Here is an 18,532-nt window from a genome sequence, read left to right as displayed (position 1 = left end):
GTTGGCGTTTTCCCGCCACCGTGGTCGCATCTTGCACTGTGAACGAAGCACCGTATGTAGGTTTTTCGCTGGTGATTATCACGAAGATCGTTTTGTTCAAATTGGAGCGCGAACGTACGAATTTAAGTCTTCGGAGGACTCCGCTCTTGGGCGGCAGCTTCTGCGCAAGGAGGACGTGTTTAAGAAGTTCAACAGTCGCAGGCATTTTGGATTCTAAGCGAAAAGCCGGCGCGGGCGGAGGGAGCGTCTGCACTTTGGTGAGTGTTTTACTTTTTCCTGTTCGTGTTTGTGCCAGTCTTGTACAGTGTGTGTTACAAGGTGAAGCCCGCATGTAAATATTTCTAGCAGACAAACCAGCCTCGTCGGAAAAAAAAGGAGGGGGAGAGAGAGAGAACGAGGCTTGTCTCTACGCGGACGCTGGGGCCGATGGAACGCCAGCTGGAATGGCGACATTTTCTTTTTTTTTTTTAACCGGTAACCGTTTTTGACGGATTGTTCGGCACAGTGCTGTACTCTTTCGATACGCTACTCGCGCTGAGACGGACACATTATCGAGATCATAATATGCCTCTGTCACTCATTGTGGATTATTGAATCTGTGCAGCTCCGCCATTTTTGCAGTGTTTGTTTTTGTTTCCACTCATTTTAGTGCCTATAGTTGGTAATTTTGTTTCAAGTTTTCTGGGTAGTAATGCTTGTGACCTGCGCTTTGCTATTTATATTCACAATGGGATCTTTGACGGCAGCATATATTGTTTATCAGGGAGAAATGAACGATGTGGTAGTGCTGCCGAGCTGTGGAGGCGGCGGTCGATGCCGTCTAAGCAGTGAAAGACAGTGACAACTCATTTTAGACAAGAAATTTCTTGAGCTATGACGTGGAGCAGCGCACAAATGCCTTTGCTCTATTTTTAGGTTAGTATATACCGCAGCTTAATTACGATTTATATTGTTTATTTCAGCATCACACGCGAGGAGTTCCCGGACGTATCAGCGTTTTACGCAAAGAACAGCCTGGCGTCATACCTTGCACATGAATTGAAATAAAGCAAATAAACAACCCAGCTCATGTTATGGGTTCACCAAAGATGCATAATTTTTTCTTTCTCATTAACGCGCATTTTTTATTTTGTGTTCCCTTTCCGCTGCGGATTAACAGAAAATGCTGCGTGATCAACGGTTAGCCAGGAGCAGGCACGAGGTGGTTTACATTAATGCAAAAGTAGCACAGCACATATCCTTGCTGCGGTCAGTCAACACATTCTATGTTCTGCTCGACCAATCAACAATTTAGTCAGTTTAGTGTAGGTTAATGAGTGAGTAAGTATAATGGGGCTTAAAAGATCAAGATCTGTTTTGTTCTTTTATGCCTCACTATGCTTATCATTAACCAGCACTGATCAGACAGGATTGTTGATTGGTCGGGCAGAACATAGAATGTGGTGACTTATCGCAGCTAGGAGATGTACTGCACTACTTTTGCATTAATGAAAATCACCTCGTGTCTGCTCCTGGCAAACCGATGGTCGTGTACTATTTTCCGTTGTTCAGGAGTGGAAAGGTAGCAGAAAATCAAAAAGCGTCACTTGCAGAGTTTCTGAAGCATTTGAGCCTGAAATCAACAGAATTTCAGTTGCGCGAATTCCAAAAGCGCTCTTAAGAAACACATGGGCCACTATTTCATAAGCGCTCAACAAGAGGTCAACACTGCATCATCCAAGATGTTGCCGATTATCGACAGACTTTCAACAGCGTGTATTGACACAACGCTTTTGAATTTCTATAGAAACCCTACATGCATTTTTGTAAGGGATGCATACGGCACTGCATTTTGAGCAATTTCTGATTAAAGGGTAAAAATGGATCGAAAGTGAAATGAATTTTCATTATCTTTCGGGCAACATTTACTTCTTACTTTGAGCACTATAACAGTTCATAGCATTTGCCATTTGCCATGAACGGGTTTTTTTTTTATTGTATACCATTGCTACCAGATATTTAACGATTATGGCGGGCGCCCCGCACTCTGTCGTTCGCCGTCTCCAGTATCAGCACATGTAAAATGCTGCAACCAGCACACGTGTCCATCTGGACACGCGTGGTCTGGCGGCCGTTTCGCCAACGACGACCCGGTCCTTTCGAGGTCAGGCGACCTCTTCCGAACTGGGCCACGCCTGGAAGAATGTTGCATGCATTCTCCACATGAGCTTACGAGCGGGCTCTTTCGATCATTACTCGCCAGAGGAGATTCTCTCAATAAAGAATAAGACTCTCTAGACGGCTGCTTTCACTCATGAAAACACGCTAAAGGCCTCGTCAACAAGACTCGGGGTGGTAAGAAAGAGAAAGCATCAGACGCGGCGACTTCCGCCCTGCTCCCAAAGGCCACGCCGTGTGAAAAGGTCGCTTCCCTCAAAGCCAGCGGTGGCCCGTGTGCGAATCACGTATTTCCACTTAGCCCTGTTCCTTGCCCAAAGAGCCGAAGTTGCTTCCTGTCCGGCGGACACAGGGGCATTGTTTCCCGCCTTGGCAGTGACGCCGCGGACTGACCGAGTGGCGATCGAGACTTTTGTCTCGTCGCTCTCCCAAATTGCGCATGCGCGGAGCACGGCAGCCGCCCACACGTTCTGTCGATGCTCGGCGTTTCCGTAATCTGGCAGTGGTTCTGGATAACGTCTGTAAACTTGTGTTGATGACCACATTTATTTTGTCACTAAGAAATATTTTCATGGTCGCTGGATGCGCCTCAAGCAAAGATACCAGCTCGTGGAGGGGAGGGGGTGGGGGGGGGGGGGGTATGATATTTACAGGCGACTGCTTATGGCGGCTGATTAAACACGACATGCTACTAAGTAATATCGGAAATGGACGCTGATCGAACACAACGTACAACTAATTTTGGAAAGGGGGGCTGTCTCCTAACGGAACTCCTCCTTTCGGTTCCGGACCATTGTAAATATCGACTCTTAGGCTCCTTCTGGGTGCATTGATGTTTATCCGTTCAAGTAATGCACATTTACTGCCGAGAAAAAAATTATTAAATATTTCCTCTTAATTTGATTTAAATTAGGTACATCTACACCGAGTAAACTGTACAGATGATTTAGCACAGCTAAGCGTGTAAGTTCGTGCACTTGCAGTATGGTAAGCTTCCCGCATGCTTGTGCGCTCTAGTATCGAGTCGTTCGGACACAGCTATGTTCAGCTTCAGACAGGCCGGGCGAGCCTGTCTCCCCCTCCATGTCAATCCGAGCAAGCGGGCACAACCTATCTAGACGCGTCTAGGCTGCGCTGTGACATGAGTTTGTCCTGTCACTGGGAAACCGCCCGTTCGTAGAGAAAACTCGCGCCGTTGTCCTTTTGATGGGGAATGCAGCTGCGCATTTAAAAGAATAACACCCATTCCTCTCTTTAGTGCAACTCCGTCAGAGGAGAAGAAGACGACTGCTTCCGAAGCGCAGCGTCAAAAACTGGCAAAGCTGGTGTGACAGAAACCGGCCACACAGATCAAAACACTTCAGACAGCTCGCCGAGATGAAGTTCCTGGATTAATCCAATGCAATGAAGCATGATAACAGTATGCAAGAAAGTAATCTTAGGGTGGACCTGAAGGCGCTGGGAGAGCAAGAGGGTGTCATGCCTGGATGACATCTACTTTGTGAACAAAAAAAAATCTCAGGTTGCTCGACCAAGGAAGATACCAAGGTGCAGTGACCAGAGCTAGGGCGTAGTGAACAGCAGCAGGCGAGGCACTAGGTATACGAACATTATGACTTAGAAGGGAAAATGTAAGAGGGATAATGATTGACATATATAATGAGTAAGTAGTGACCTCGCTGGACCGCATGTTCCGCAGCTTGCTGTGTGAATTCTAGGGCGCGCTTTTGAGGCGTCTGCTATGTTTTTTTTTTCTATCTTTTGGTGAGACTACAGCGGGCCTCCCAACGATCTAGGAGGTGGTTATTCCCGTCCGCTTGCGTTTCCGTGAGATGTATCTGCTTTTCGTGTTGTCTCGATGTAGACGTCAGTAATTTGTTGCAGGTGTCATATCCCGACTGGAGGGCGTCTACGATACACAGACAGGCGCGGAAAATTGTCCAGTCCGAGACCCACGCTTCTGTGAGCGTTTCAGCGGACGCATGAAGATGGTTGTGCTGATTACACAGTGATCACTACCGAGAGTTTCCTCTGTATTCAACCAGTCGGCACGGCGCATGTCCCGTGTAAATGTGAGGTTCGGGCAAGTGTCTTGTTTAATCGAATTTCCGACACGTGTTGGGTTGGCGGGGTCAATGTGGAGGGAGGAGACTAATACGCAAGCTTCCTCCCACGTGTATTCTCCCGGGGTTACCCCCAGACCTTGCTCGGAGCATAGAGATCACCGACAATCAGAAAGGGGTCGTTTCCCGCCACCTGCATGGTTTGAGTGAAAATTTCCCTGAACGTAACGTTCTTACGTTTCGAGAGGCAATTAATAATTGCCTAGTGTGTGTACTTCAAACCTTTGTGTGAGTCAAACCTCTTTAAGGGCAGCATCGTATACGAGAATGGTGGTGTTTTAGAAAGTGGGACTTCCTGCACATTATTGATTTGATCTGATGATGATGATGATGATGATGATGACTGATTATGATATTCTTTGTAAACAAGCATACATGCTAGTGGGTTGTGTTGAGATGTAGTGCAGTTTGTGAGCTTTACGCTAGCGCAAGGTTCCTGAAGGACAATCACGGCAACAAGGAATTGAAAGGTCTCAAGGTAGAAGCGGAGTTCAGCCCGCTTCGTGCTGTTCTTGAGACCTCTGCAGTTCCACAGTGTTAATCTAAGCGGCTGAGTTGTTCTGGCTCTTGACTTAGGGTTGGCGCCATGGTTGCAGACTGAGGTTGGGGTTACGTTGTTGAGACTTCCTAGTCATTTTGTTCCAGGCACAGGCACGCAATAATCCCACGGAATGAAAACTGCAGTATAAAGGAACTATCGCCCATGTATGCTCCTAAAGTGCAGCATATCATCAGCCCCCTAATCTCTTAATTTTCTTCATTGTGAGAAGGGCCTAGATTTCCGTCTTTGACATATCCGCGTCATGCGACTTGAGTATGTGCTGATGATGTTCGCGCTCGCCCTTCACAATGTGAACCCCATATGTTCTCATGCGTTTGTACCGTATTTTGAGGTTTTTCAGAATCAGTGCGTGGTGCGCGTGGATCCGCTTTTGTCCCGTAAATAATAAGTGTGCAGAGCGCTCCTCTGCAATTATGCGTGGCGTGCATGTGTACTGATAAGTGGCAACTGGTCAGTTTGGAAGTCGTGCGCTGCATGCACTACACGTTGACTGTAGGGCAGCGACTACCACCCAGTGTGAGCATGGTATCCTCATAACTCAGACTAGTTCACTGCACTGTGATGTCATATCCCTCCATTCACACCTAAAATCTTCTTTTCCTTCTACTTTCTTCGTCCTCCAGTGCGGAGTAGTAGCCCAGGTCACCTTTTCGTCTGCCGACCTGTCCACCTTTCCTTTCTTAAATGACTATCTCATTGTTCTTCCTTCCCCACGCTGGTAGTGAAGTGTCCACATAGAGACGGAAGAGGTTAAGAGTTAAATTCCATTCTGTGAAAGGAATTTTAACCCCTTTGGCGCTATTAATCGTGTACCCTCGTGTACCTAGTACCCTTACTTGGAAATCGTCGCTCACGAGCGTTGGTGCCTGCCGCCCGCTCATGTTTTTCACGAAGGGCAATCCCGCACTAGAGAAAGCCCACGACCTCGTTTATTAGGCGAAGATTGGCGCTGTCAAGTTGAGATAATCGAATCGGTAGTGTTTCTCTTTTGCCCCAACACGAACACTGAAATATTCGTAAGATGGCAGTGTGACGCGAAAGTTGTGATATTGGGAAGCAAATGCTAGATTTCTGTGAGCGACACAACTTAGTTATTGTCAATAGAGAAACAAAATGTGAGAGACAAATCACGTGGGAATTCCGGAACAGGCGGACGACCATTGACTACTGTCTAATGTCGCAGGGAATTTATAGCATGCTCGCAAAAATGGAGATAGACGAAGAAGGAGAGTGTAGTTTTGGAAGTGGTCAAGAACGTATTAGTCTGCAGATGGGGCCCTTGATGAAAAGGGAAATGAAACTTAGACAAAACGTAAACGCCAAATTAAACGACGATCAAATAGCGCAGATAGCAGCCGACATAGAGGAAGCAATAGAGAAAAGCCCCATGGAAGACTGGCATTATGAACAGGTAGAACTACTCTTAAGGAGAAAAATTAAAGAGGTTAAAGTAGCAAACCGCAGGAATGGAAAGAGGAAGCCACGGAGCTGGTGGAATAAGGAAATTAAGGAAGACATTGAACAATGACGGGCAGCTTTAAGGGAACACCGAGAGGCAAAGAAATCACAGGTATCTCAAGAGGAAATAGACCAAAAATGGGAATTGTATCGGGAAAAGAAACTTGATGTACAGGTCCTCGTCCAAAGTAAAATAAAGCAGTCCATCGATCGCTAGATTGCTGAAATACACGATGCCACTAGAGGTGGACCAAGAACATTCTGGAACAATACCAGCTGGCTAGGTAAACAGAATCAAAGAAAGCAGGAACGGATTCAAGATAACGAGGGAAATTGTTTAAAGGGAGACAACGCAGTGAGCTATATTACTTCAGTTATAGCCGAGTCATTTAAGAGTGACAATAGAATAATCTCCTCAAATCCGGAAGCAACACAAGGTAGCAAAATACAAAGCAGCGTAGAACTGACCAATCTAAACTGAAAAAGGCAGAAACAAATATTGCTAAACGCACACCTACATGAATAGATGGAATTCAGATGAAGCTGGGAATAATGAACTTGGTCCAAGAAGTAAGGAAACATTGTTAAAATCTTTGGAAACAGTCATAACGAATAAACAAATTCCGGGCAGCTGGCGGCAGAGTAAAATGAATTTGATTTATAAAGGGAAAGGAGATGGGATGTATATAAAATCCTACAGGCTGATTATCATAACATCTTTTATATACAGATTGGCCATGCAGGTGGTAAAATTAAAGGTGGCAGCATGGGTAGAAAGTAACAAGATACTCGGATAACTTCAGAATGGCTTTAGAAAAGGTAGACGCTTAGATGATAGCCTGTTCGTGCTTACCCAATGCATCTAAATATCTAGAGTGGAAAATAGACCTTTGTACTTGGCTTCCCTGGGCATAAACGGGGCGCACGACAACGTAAACAGGGAACTCCTGTGGAACCTATTAAAAGAATAAGGTTTTGGGCATAAGATAACAGATTTCCTATAGGAAATATACCGGGATCACAAAGTAGACATTACATGGGGAGGGATAAGAAGTACGGAAGCTGTTAATGTATCCAAAGGATTAAGACAAGGCATTCATCTATCACCGCTGCTCTTCATGCTTTATATGATAAATATGGAACGAAGGATACAAGAAAGCAACCTAGGTTTTAACCTGTCATGTAGATTTGGCGAAAAGGTGGTAGAGCAGCGCCTCCCAGGTTTAATGTATGCAGACGATATTGTGCTATTAGCAGATAGCCAGGAGGACTTGCAAACTCTAGTTAAGTATTGCGGATATGAAGGGGACGCTCTAGCCTTCAGTTTTAGTGCAATTAAGTTGTGTCTGATGATTTTCAACGGCTCAACTGATCAGTGTCTCAAAATACAAGACCATGGAATACCCATAGTGACAGAATATAAATATCTCGGGATATGGATAAACGAATTATTGGCATACATTGAAAAGAGGGCAATCGCTTAAGGCAGAAGGGCGAAGAAATGCCGGGATAATGAAGCATAGGGCATTGTGGGGTGCAACAGGTATCAGGTGTTGAGGGGCATTTGAAAAGGAATTATGGTGTCCTTGCTTACTTTCGGAAATGCGGCTTCGTGCCTAAAAGCAGAGATACAGTCGACATTAGAAATAAATCAGAGAGCCGTCGTACGATCAGTACTGGGTGTCCACGGCAAAACCACAAATGAGGCGGTACAGGGAGATATGGGCTGGGCATCTTTCGAGGTACGGGAAGCTCATAGTAAAATATTATATGAGGAAGGCCGGAGGAAATTAGACAGTATAAGATGGGCAGCTAAAGTATTTAAATACCTATATCTAAAAAGCGTTGACTCACAATGGAGGTAAAGAACTAGGACACTAACCAGTAAGTATGCTGGTCACAAGGACGAAGAAATAAAGGGCGTTAAGCATAGTAGTGCAGATTACTGGGCCAGTTGGTGGATCGACACATTCAAGAAAACTGCGCAGAATACGACAGGATAGGTGTGTGTGTGTGTGTGTGTGTGTGTGTGTGTGTGTGTGTGTGTGTGTGTGTGTGTGTGTGTGCGTGCGTGTGTGGGGGGGGGCGCTTGTTTCTCCCTTTGTGCCCTGTCGTATTCTGCGCAGTTTTCTTGAAAGCGTTAAGCAACAGGTGAAAAACACAGAAGGTAAAAATTACATAGATTGTATGGAAAAGAAACAGAGTGTGGAGCTATACCGAAAGTGGAAAATGCAGCTCAGGAAGGAAGTTTTCTTTGATAACTCAAGAGGCAGTACCCAATTTTTTGAAGCTAGATCTGGGTACCTTAGAACACGCAGCTACAAAAAGAAATTTAACCGGGAAGATGACACATGTGTGCTGTGTGGTAAATCCATAGAAACAATTGACCATCTTATACTCGAATGTGAAGGTATCCATCCGGAAGTCGATGCAGGCGCAGTCACTCTTCCTGAGGCCGTAGGGTTTAGAGGTACCAGTGGCCGGGTGAATGAACCTGCGGTGGAAGCTAGCAAAATACGATTGGACGATTGGTTTTCTTAAAAACAGAAAAGTAACATAATGTCACTAATGTAGAAACAAAAATTCAATAGATAGAATGATGGTATAGTTAACTGATCTAAAACAATTATTTAGCTATAAGGAAAAAAACGAGCATGATAGCAACCGCTACCACCCTTTCCAAAGCGGATGCTCCTATATTCCATCCATCCATGTATACGAGAGAAACGTTGTATAGTCAGTAGGCGTGACGCAATGAAGGACTTTCAGAAAACAGTATCACTTATTCGGGGCACCATGGCACGTTATAATGGCCTCATGCACGACGTTACAGCGTGCTTGCCGATCATCTCTGTAGGTAGTGTCACCGTGCACTGCGGATGACAACGTCGCTGTGAAACCTGGGCTATGGAGCTTTCCTTCGAGCGAGGGAGGTCATCGCCTTGGCATCACGGCACTGAGCTGTGACAGGCAGGTTTCGCTGTTGATAGTGCTAGCTGTGTAGAGCCAAATTAATGTAGTGGCAATAGCAGAAGATACAAATCTCACATAATGTTTAAAATTCAGCACGAGGACAGCAATATATCAGCGTGGAATTCAAAATTAAGCCCTAGTTCCGAACGACCAGGCTTGAATAGGACACGCGGTGTGAAGGACGGTCGGCCAGTGCAACAGAGCGGATACCAGTGAAATGCGAACTAAAGCGCGGCTTCGGCGAAGACAACCCGGTTAAAGTCACTTGAATATTTTTCTTCATTAGATACTCAATTTCATATTTAAGCAGAATATATTGCAGTGGATTCCCATTTGAAAAAAACTACAGAACTGTGTCAAAAATACGACAAAATATCCTGTAGTTCTGTCGTAACCGTCAGATTTTTCTGTTGTTCTGTAGCACTTTTCTGTATTTCTGTAGTTTTTCTGTAGTATATTTCTGTTGTCTGTAGTTCTGTAGCACTTTTCTGTTGTAACTACAGAAATATCTGATGTTACTACAGCATATTCTGTTGTCACAACAGGCTTCCCGTCAAAAACCGCACAGAAATTCTGTCGTAACATCAGCAACTTTTCTGTAGTTTTTTCCGACTGGGTTAGAGTTCCACCTTAGGTGTTGTTGCGTTGTGGGAGGTTAACATTAGAGTGGGTTCCATAGCATATTGAGGCCAATGTGGTGACGCTGTAGAATTGTAGAGACCCCAATGAAAATGTGCGGAGGGCGACAGCACGCGGGGATTGCGAGCAACTTTGCCGGAAGCGAGAAGTGGCCGAAGGAGTCGGAGAGGAGAAAATGACCACGAGGCATCGGCAGCGTGGCCGGGCCAAGCCGAAACAATAGCAGCGAAACAATACCGGCGCATTATCCGTCGACAAGTCAAGGAAACTGGGTTTTTTCACGTTCATTCTTTTGTTCACGTGGTTCGCTGAGTGACACGATGACGTTCCCCAGCTTGGGACCCGAATGACACTCGGCGCGCCCGAACGCGGCCGTCCAGCCCGGCGAACCAGTAACACCAGTCTCCTCCTCCTTTACATCGTTCGCGCCGACTGAACAACGCAACCCTCTGTTTGGGCAGCGGGTGTGAGAGCGTCTCATAGTGCGCCTTCTACTGAACGGAACTATGCCAGTGGCGTGCGCCGCGGTGTGTTCCATGGACTAGAAGGCGGTGCGCGCTAGAATGCCTCGATGGGCCAGCCTCGCTCTCGGCAACTTACATTTGGCTAATAATGCAGCTTGTCTCCTCGTAGCGCCATCTCAAGACCTCATGAAGAGCCTTAGGACTGGGAAGCTATATACAGGGTTTCCCAGCTAAATGGATCAAGATGTGAAATAATTTTTTATGAATTTGAATTTAAATATTATGAATTTCCTAGTATCGGTCAAATTTTTTCACCCCAGTCAACACGACTTTCTCAAAGGTTTATCCTGCGACACTCAGTTAACATTGTTCATTAACGACCTACGCTCTAACATTGATTTTAACATTCCTGTTGACGCCCTATTCCTACACTTTGAAAAGGCATTCGACAAAGTCCCTCATAAACGGCTTTTATTAAAACTTACCCGCCTGAACCTTAATTCCTTTGTTTTAGAATGGATTCGAAACTTCCTCACTAACCGGCAGCAATTTGTTCTAGCTAATAAATATTCATCTTCACGTACATCTGTTATGCCCGGCGTTCCCCAGGGCACCGTCCTGGGGCCTCTGCTTTTTCTTATTTATATAAATGACTTACCATCTAACATACGCTCTAACATCCGGATATTTGCAGATGACTGCGTTATTTACCGTCCTATAATTATAATAGCAATGACCCCCAAACTCTTCAACTGGGCATCGAAAGCGTAACAACCTGGTGCAATAATTGGTTAATGTCATTAAACACGAAGAAAACATCATTACTATCTTTCCATCGTCGTCGCTCCCTGCCATCATCAAACTACTTTATCTCCAACATCGACATCGTCGCTGTATCAACTTATAAATACCTAGGCATTTATTTAACCCGCGATCTAAATTGGTCCCATCATATAAAGCAGGTAACAAACGATGCTAATCGCGTGCTCGGATTTTTTCGGCGAACACTGCGCGCAACTCCCTCATCAGTTAAGCATTTATTCGTCCCAAACTAGAGTATGCATGCGCTGTCTGGGATCCTTACCAAAATAACCTTTTCAGCATACTAGAAGCAACACAAAATAGCGCGGCAAGATTCATATACTCGGCTTATTCCTATCATGTAAGTGTTACTGAACTAAAACAAAATGCTCACCTTACTAACTTAGCACACAGACGCAAAATTGCTAGACTTTGCCTTTTTCACAAGTTTTACCATCACCCCCTGCTCAAGTATGTCATCAGCCCCGCCCACCATACATCCAGCCGCACGCACCATGAAAAGACCGTTTACCCTCCACCTGCAAGGACATCTGCGCATCTGTCATCTTTATTTGTTCGCACCCCACGGAACTGGAATGACTTGGCTAACACCGTCGTACTTCATTCCGACCCATCAACCTTCAGGTCATCCATCGAATGATTCATGTACTCGTCAACCACTCCCTCATGTAATACCCCTTAAATGAGGCCTTTGAGGTATCAATAAATAAACTAAATAATAAAACCAGAACCTTGTTCAACACTGAAAGTGAATGCTGTTACGAGTTATGTAATGCACGAACTGCCCCGCTGCGGTGGCTCTCTGGTCACGACGCTTGACTGCTCTGCCCAAGGATGCGGGATTAAGTCCCGGCCGCGTATTGCCAAACCATATCCCGTAGGCGCACTGTAGCTGACGTGGCTCTCGGCGAGTTAAAGGGCGATTGTTGCTGAAAGGTCTCTCGGAACGCAACCTAAAGGTAACAACTTACTGTAAACGGCGATTGTTGCTGAAAGGTATCTCTGAACGCAACCTAAAGGTAACATACACTCACTGACGCAGGAAATGATAATGGGGAATGTAATTGCTTAGTGTAACTGTTTTCATGTCGATTGTTGCTGAAAATCTCTCTGAACGCAACCTAAAGGTAACAAAACTCACTGAAGGTAGGATATAATTGTGGTAAAGGCAATTGCAAAAAAATATTTAGAAAAAAAAATTACAACAAAGGGGTCGAACACATGTTTAGTGGCATCAGTTCAAATATGGGTGATGTTGATCCATTGCGCCACCAAAACAACGGGAATGGTGGCCTTAAAATGCGCTCTTATTCGCTTTAGACAATATATACACTATATGTCGCCAGGCGGCGCTTCTCAGAGGAATCACGCGCCAAAGAGTCGTCTGCTCGAGTGCTCCTACGGGATATGGTTTGCTAATACGCGTCCCTGCCACAGCGACCGTTTTTCGGCCGAGGCGAAAAGCAAGGCGCCTGGTATTGTCGGTGCTCGCTGAATAACCACAGGTGGCTAAATTTGCAGTGCCGTTCACTGCTGCCTCCTTATAGCCTGATTCGCTTTCAGATGTTAACACCTAACCCCTTAACACCAACGTATAAGGTGCCAATTATTACTTTTTCCGTTTTGGAGATTTGAATATTGCCGCAATGTTATCTTACTGGCGCCGCCATGTGGCGAGCTCTGCAGACTGGCACGCGCTCGTCTTCTTCGCTCTCAGTGCTCGCCCGCCAGTCGATTCCGTGCCTTCTTTTGCCGGTGCAACCAGCCTACCCAGTTTCACTGGCTTCTGTGGCATTTTTGGTGGAGTTTCTGGGTACATCCCATGTAAGAAGATCATCTGGGTGCCTCTTACGCCCATCTACACGCCGTGGACATGACACCTGTGCACAAGGCGAGCCGCCACTTGAGATGCTTAGCTTCCGAGTGTGGTCCCCTTGTTTTCCCACCGCGAACCATGATGACTACAGCGGAAAGCCAGACCATTCAGCTTCTCGTGACTCGTGAGTGCCCAGCCGCGGATCTGCCATACTGCCCAAGCCGTTCCATGGCGACGAGTTTGAAGACGCTGAGGACTGGTTGACCAGCTACGACCGGGTCGCTGTGTTTAATGCGTGGGACGAGGAGCGGAAGTTACGGAATGTTTATTTCTCACTAGAGGATGCCGCCATGATGTGGTAACCATGAGGCTACCATTACCACCTGGCAGGATTTCCGGCGGCAGCTGCTCGGAACACTTGGAAACGATGCAAGAAAAGAGATGGCTGAACTCCCCGAGCGTGTGCCAGTCTCCCAAGCTCGCCACATGGCGGCGCCAGTAAGATAACATTGCGGCAATATTTAATCGATGTTATATTACCACTTGGTATCAAGTGTAAATGCTCAGGTTTGAATATAACAGCTGTCAGGAGGCACAAAAATAGTCCTAGTCAGGTTCCTTCGACTAGGCAACCTTAACGCAGCGCTTTTTTTCAGCAAGAATGAAAGGAGCCCTACTATAGTCACAAATGAAACCATTTGATGGTGTGCTTTGTGCGCAGCTGTAGAGACTCAGGATTGCATGACGAGCCGCTGGTGGGAGCAAAAACTGAATTAATAAAGGTAGCTATTGGGCAAGTTAGTGTACCGTGTTCATCAACGGCACAAGGACCAAAGCACACACGAGCGCTTACTTGCAACTCACTATTTTATGCAAGAATCTAAGTCGCCTAGTGTGTATGTCTTGCGCTGTGTAGTCCTCCGTTCATGGTCCTTCGATCAGCATCAAACACTAAATAACAGTCGTTGGTCTACACAGTGAAGTTGAAACCTACAGCGCCATTCTGCATAATAAATTCGAAACAGATATGTGGCAGTCCTATAGGGGTCATGTTAGCGCTGCGAAGGGGCGGCAGCTATTTCGCCATCTTAACCTCACATACAGCAAAACACACGCGAATGTCTTGCTCAGACGGCTGAAACACCCATAGATAAATTATTGATGAAAACATCACTTACAGACGCGATGGGAAAGAAGGGACAAGCACATGCGCTATAAGCGCTGTTTCCTTTGTTTTCTTCTGAAATAAAGCAAACAGTCCTTTTCTGGACACAGGCATACTAACTGCTTAGGTTAAATACAGTCGGCGTCACTTTTGTGCAGCGCGCTCGGGAGACACACGTCCCTGCAAATAAGGCCAGATATCGCCGCAGCTGGTAGGCTCTTGCGGCAGCACCGAGTGAAAGTGGTGCCACAGATAGCCACAGCCAAGGTAGACACTAGCACCTAGCCCACAAGTCTGGAGCTTGAGTCTATTTCCGGCTTTTGTAGCCCGATATGTCTTGCTTGAGCGCTCTACACAAGGGTGGCGCCGACTGTACAGATTTCAAAACTGTAATCGCCTTGAACAGCAATGGTGTTAGGCGAGGAACTTCGCGCCATTGAGCGTTACATGAATCTCTCTTGCTGGACCAGATTCCCCAACTGAGGGACACTCGAGTGCACGTCGGTTTTCACTTGCGTTGAGGAGCAGCGGCGCCGCGGTAGGGATTGTGCATTCGAACTCCCTAACCACTGAGTCACCTCAGTGGGGCCGTTATCGGTTTATAAATTTCAGGCTCGGTTCGTATACAACCGCTAAGAACCGGTAATGCGGGTGCACCATACGCGCTAATAATAAAACAAAGATTTATCGGCATGCAAATTCAACATATCTGAGCCGTTTTATTTTGTGAACACCAACGGAAGCCTTTTAAATGTGCGCGCCGAGTTGTTCTTCTCTGAATCATTTTCTTGGCGCCTTCACGTTCAAAAAATAAGCCAAGTGGCGCATCCACAAAAGCTGTCCATTTTTTTCTTCTAGAATGTTGAAAAAACTCTTTTCCGGGCGGTGAATGGTTGTATATCTTGTGTCGCCTTTGTGACGAGAACACTGGACTTCCAGTCATGCACTCTCATAAGGCATGAAATCCTGGGCAACGGAAACCAACGTTGCATTGAATAAGATGCTCTACTAGAATCACCTGGCAAAATATTTTGTCGACGTTGTGTGGGCAGCTTAGGCTTGATTGAAATGAACCAGCTGAATCACAAAGACGCGCCTTCACTGTTGCCGAAAATTGTTAAGGGTTATTTCAGGTGTCTTCAATGTCTTTTTTTTTTCCGCGCCTATCAGGAGCACCGTTTCATGGTTTCCACGAAGAATATTTGCACTTAGAGTGCTTCAAACGCTCGTGTGTGCACTGTTCACATAAAGCGGAGTTCTCAAACGCTTTTTGCCGTGGGTAAATCCAACAGCTACTGATATGTGCCCGGGAACTCTCCCTGCTACAACAATCAGGCATTGCTGCTTGTGAATGGAATGGTTCTTGTTTTTATGTAGTTTATTGAAATTTTGGACAGCAATTCTTTGTTTTTCTTTATTTTTACAGTCAGCTTTTTATTGCTGAAAATCTCGCTCATCTCTTTAAATCGAAAAGAAGAATACAGAGTTCTGTTGTGCCTAACGCCGGGCAGTTCTGTGGGAGCTCGCGGAACCCGCAAAAGGAGCTCGCAGAACTCCTGGGCTCCGTGAAACCCAGTTTGAGAACCCTAATGTAGAGAATATGACACTTGTTTGCAGAGCTCGCGCGACGTTGTGCGACGTAAATAAGGCGTCAGTGCAAGCAGGTATGAACCTCCACTGATGACACCACCATTCGAATGCAGTCACTCTTGGTGTTCGCCTCATCAGCGGCCCGGATGAAGGAGAGCGCGCGTTCCACATGCCCGTGGTCCTTTTATTTTGGGGGCACTAGTACATGCACTAGACTTACACAAGAACAAACTCTTCAATTAAAACACAATGGCTGTGGTAAGGTTTCACTTAATTTGTGCCCAACCACACCGTTCACTTGTTGCGGAATGGATGCCGTGTATAGCGGTGAATCCATAGTAATAGTTTAGCACCAAGCTGCTCTAGGGCGAGAAATTACCATCTCGTAGCCCTTCAAGGTGTATTCGCGATGGGTATATTTACGGCGCATACGAAAAGCCTTGATCTGAAAAATTAGGTGGACACTTTAGCTCCGCCGCTAAGGGCAAAACGCGATACCGTTTCACACAGACAAACGGTGTTTTTCGCTTTTTTAAAGTTCTTCATTGTTTTTTTTTTTTTCTTTTGAAATTTCTCTTTCTTAAATTTTTATGCACCTACACTTACCATCAGTAAACGTTGGCTTTTCATTCTGAGCAACTTGACACCTTTGAATGTATGTCTAATATTTTTACTTATTTTAATAAATTATTGATCAATTTCACACTCAAAATTACCTTAATTAGCATCATCAAGCGTTTTTCATTCTTAGCATTTTAAAATCTTTCAGCCCCCCCCCCCCCTCTGCTTTTTTCCCATTTTTATTTTCATTTCTTTAGTTCATCATTTAATCAAATAACTACATCTTCATTAAGTCCTCATTACCACACCAGTACATCAATCATTAAACAATCAATAGAACCACAAATTATCATGATCAGATTTTTTTTACACATGCTTGACTATTTGCGGCACACGGTGAAGACTACTACGGCTACTACGCCGACGGGTTTTAGGCCGAACGAAGTGTATATATATCATTGCTTATTACTTCTGGCCAAAGTATCGCGTGGTGTTATTTGCGATGGCAGATGTCGCAAAGGTCTTGTTTTTTTCTCCTAGCAAGGGGATTACCCGAATACTTTCCTGCGCAGGAAACCCCGGAGCTGGAAGATGACTAGCGTGGCCAAGGCTGACGGTGGCGCCAACGCAAAGCCCATGGCTAACGGCAAGGTCGCCAATGGCCACGCCGGTGAGTGCCCCGAGGCTTTCCTTTAGTTTAATCCTACGTTCTTTTTCTGTACGAGGCCTGCTTCACGAGAACAAATATGGGTCTTGCTACTTAACAATAAAGCCGTAACAGGTAATAAAAAAAGTGATGTAGTTTCGCTCCGGTTAGACTTAGTGTATTGCTAAACCTTGTACGCACGGTTACACGTAGAAAATCTCTTTATTGTCGTTCATCGTTAATTTGAACAACGAAGTAATGACTTCACCTGTAGCTATTGTCACTTGGTGGTGCCATCGGCAACAAATGAGGAGACGATCTTCAGGGGAATGAAATCTTTATGGGGCTGACTTGCGCCCGTAAAAGACTTGAACAACTCGGCGGAAGCGATAGCAACGGTCGTGTTCAGCGGACGTCGATCTGCGAATACCCGTTGCACGCGTCAGCGCTAGATTTAAAGGCTGCGAAGAAAGATCGAGATAAAACCGCTACCGGTGACTAGCATACCCTTAAACATTGTAGAAACATGCACGCATGGCAGGAATCTTCGAGATACACCTCGGCCCATCTTGCGCCGCGACAAAGAAAATGATAAGCTACGTCTCACGGCAAAAGAAATGAACAAAGAATACATAATCGATTCGGGCGCTGGGATCGCAGTGATAAGACTACATGCCGGTGACTGTCGAAAAAGAAGAAATAAAGTTTTGAATGCTTCGCGGCATTACTCCCCCCTTAAAAACACATCCCCTCGATGTTTCAAAATAAACAGCCATAAGTTAACATAAACTTAGGGAAGTAAACGTGAATAGCCTTTAGCGCGCGTAATATGACTTAAGGCGTACAAAATGTACAATTTCTGGGTGCGTTCTGTGCCGCTGAGACGCTGTCACACCGTCGGGAGCGACCTCGTTGTCCTAATCGGCGAAGCACCTTGTACGGGCCGAAATAGTGGCGTAAAAGCTTTTCACTCAGTCCGCGGCGGTGAAACGGCGTCCAAACCCAGACTTGATCTGCCGGATTGTACTCAGCATCGCGTCGTCGTAACTTGTAACGTCGGGCGTCGGTTCATTGCTGATCTTTAATGCGCATTCGGGAGAGTCTTCGGGCTTCCTCTGCACGTTGAAGGTAGGCGGCGACGTCGAGGTTGTTTGCGTTTGTGACGTGCGGTAGCATTGCGTGAGAGCGTTGTCTTGGGTTTCATTACCGTACACAAGCTTTAAAGGGGTCGCTCTCGTCTCCTGGACGGCCGTGTTATACGCAAATATCACGTAGGGCACGATGGTATCCTAGGTCTTGTGCTCGGAGTCGACGTACAGGGTCGTCCACTTCTAGCTAGAACACGGTCACTGCTTTTAAAGCAGCATTGTATCTGACGCAGGCAGATATCGATGCAAAGCGATGCAAGCACACAGAGACACGGATGTGCTGCTTCACATGGCCAGCCATTTTAGATTACTGCGTGGCAGGGTCGGATGCAATGACACCTTGAAAGCAGTGACCGTGTTCTAGCTAGAAGTGGACGAGGCTGTACATGGCGATCATGGCCGCGACTT

At 45.9% G+C, this 18,532-nt stretch overlaps 1 protein-coding gene across 1 annotated transcript in view; it reads left to right on the top strand.

Moving 5' to 3' along the window:
* LOC146181010 (receptor-type tyrosine-protein phosphatase kappa-like) overlaps positions 1-18,532 on the top strand; it is a 188,749-nt gene that overhangs the window by 71,128 nt on the left and 99,089 nt on the right. Inside the window, exon 2 of the mRNA XM_084576230.1 lies at positions 16,903-17,000. Coding sequence (XP_084432356.1) covers positions 16,922-17,000 — 79 coding nt within the window. The 5' untranslated portion in view covers positions 16,903-16,921. The remainder of the gene's footprint in view (positions 1-16,902; positions 17,001-18,532) is intronic.

The sequence above is a fragment of the Amblyomma maculatum genome, chromosome 8 (genome assembly GCF_055883805.1).
Source record: "Amblyomma maculatum isolate TAMU_Amacu chromosome 8, ASM5588380v1, whole genome shotgun sequence".
In the NCBI taxonomy this organism is placed as follows: Eukaryota; Metazoa; Arthropoda; class Arachnida; order Ixodida; family Ixodidae; genus Amblyomma; species Amblyomma maculatum.
Note: the sequence above shows the minus strand (reverse complement) of the source record. Positions and strands in the feature narration are given on the sequence as shown.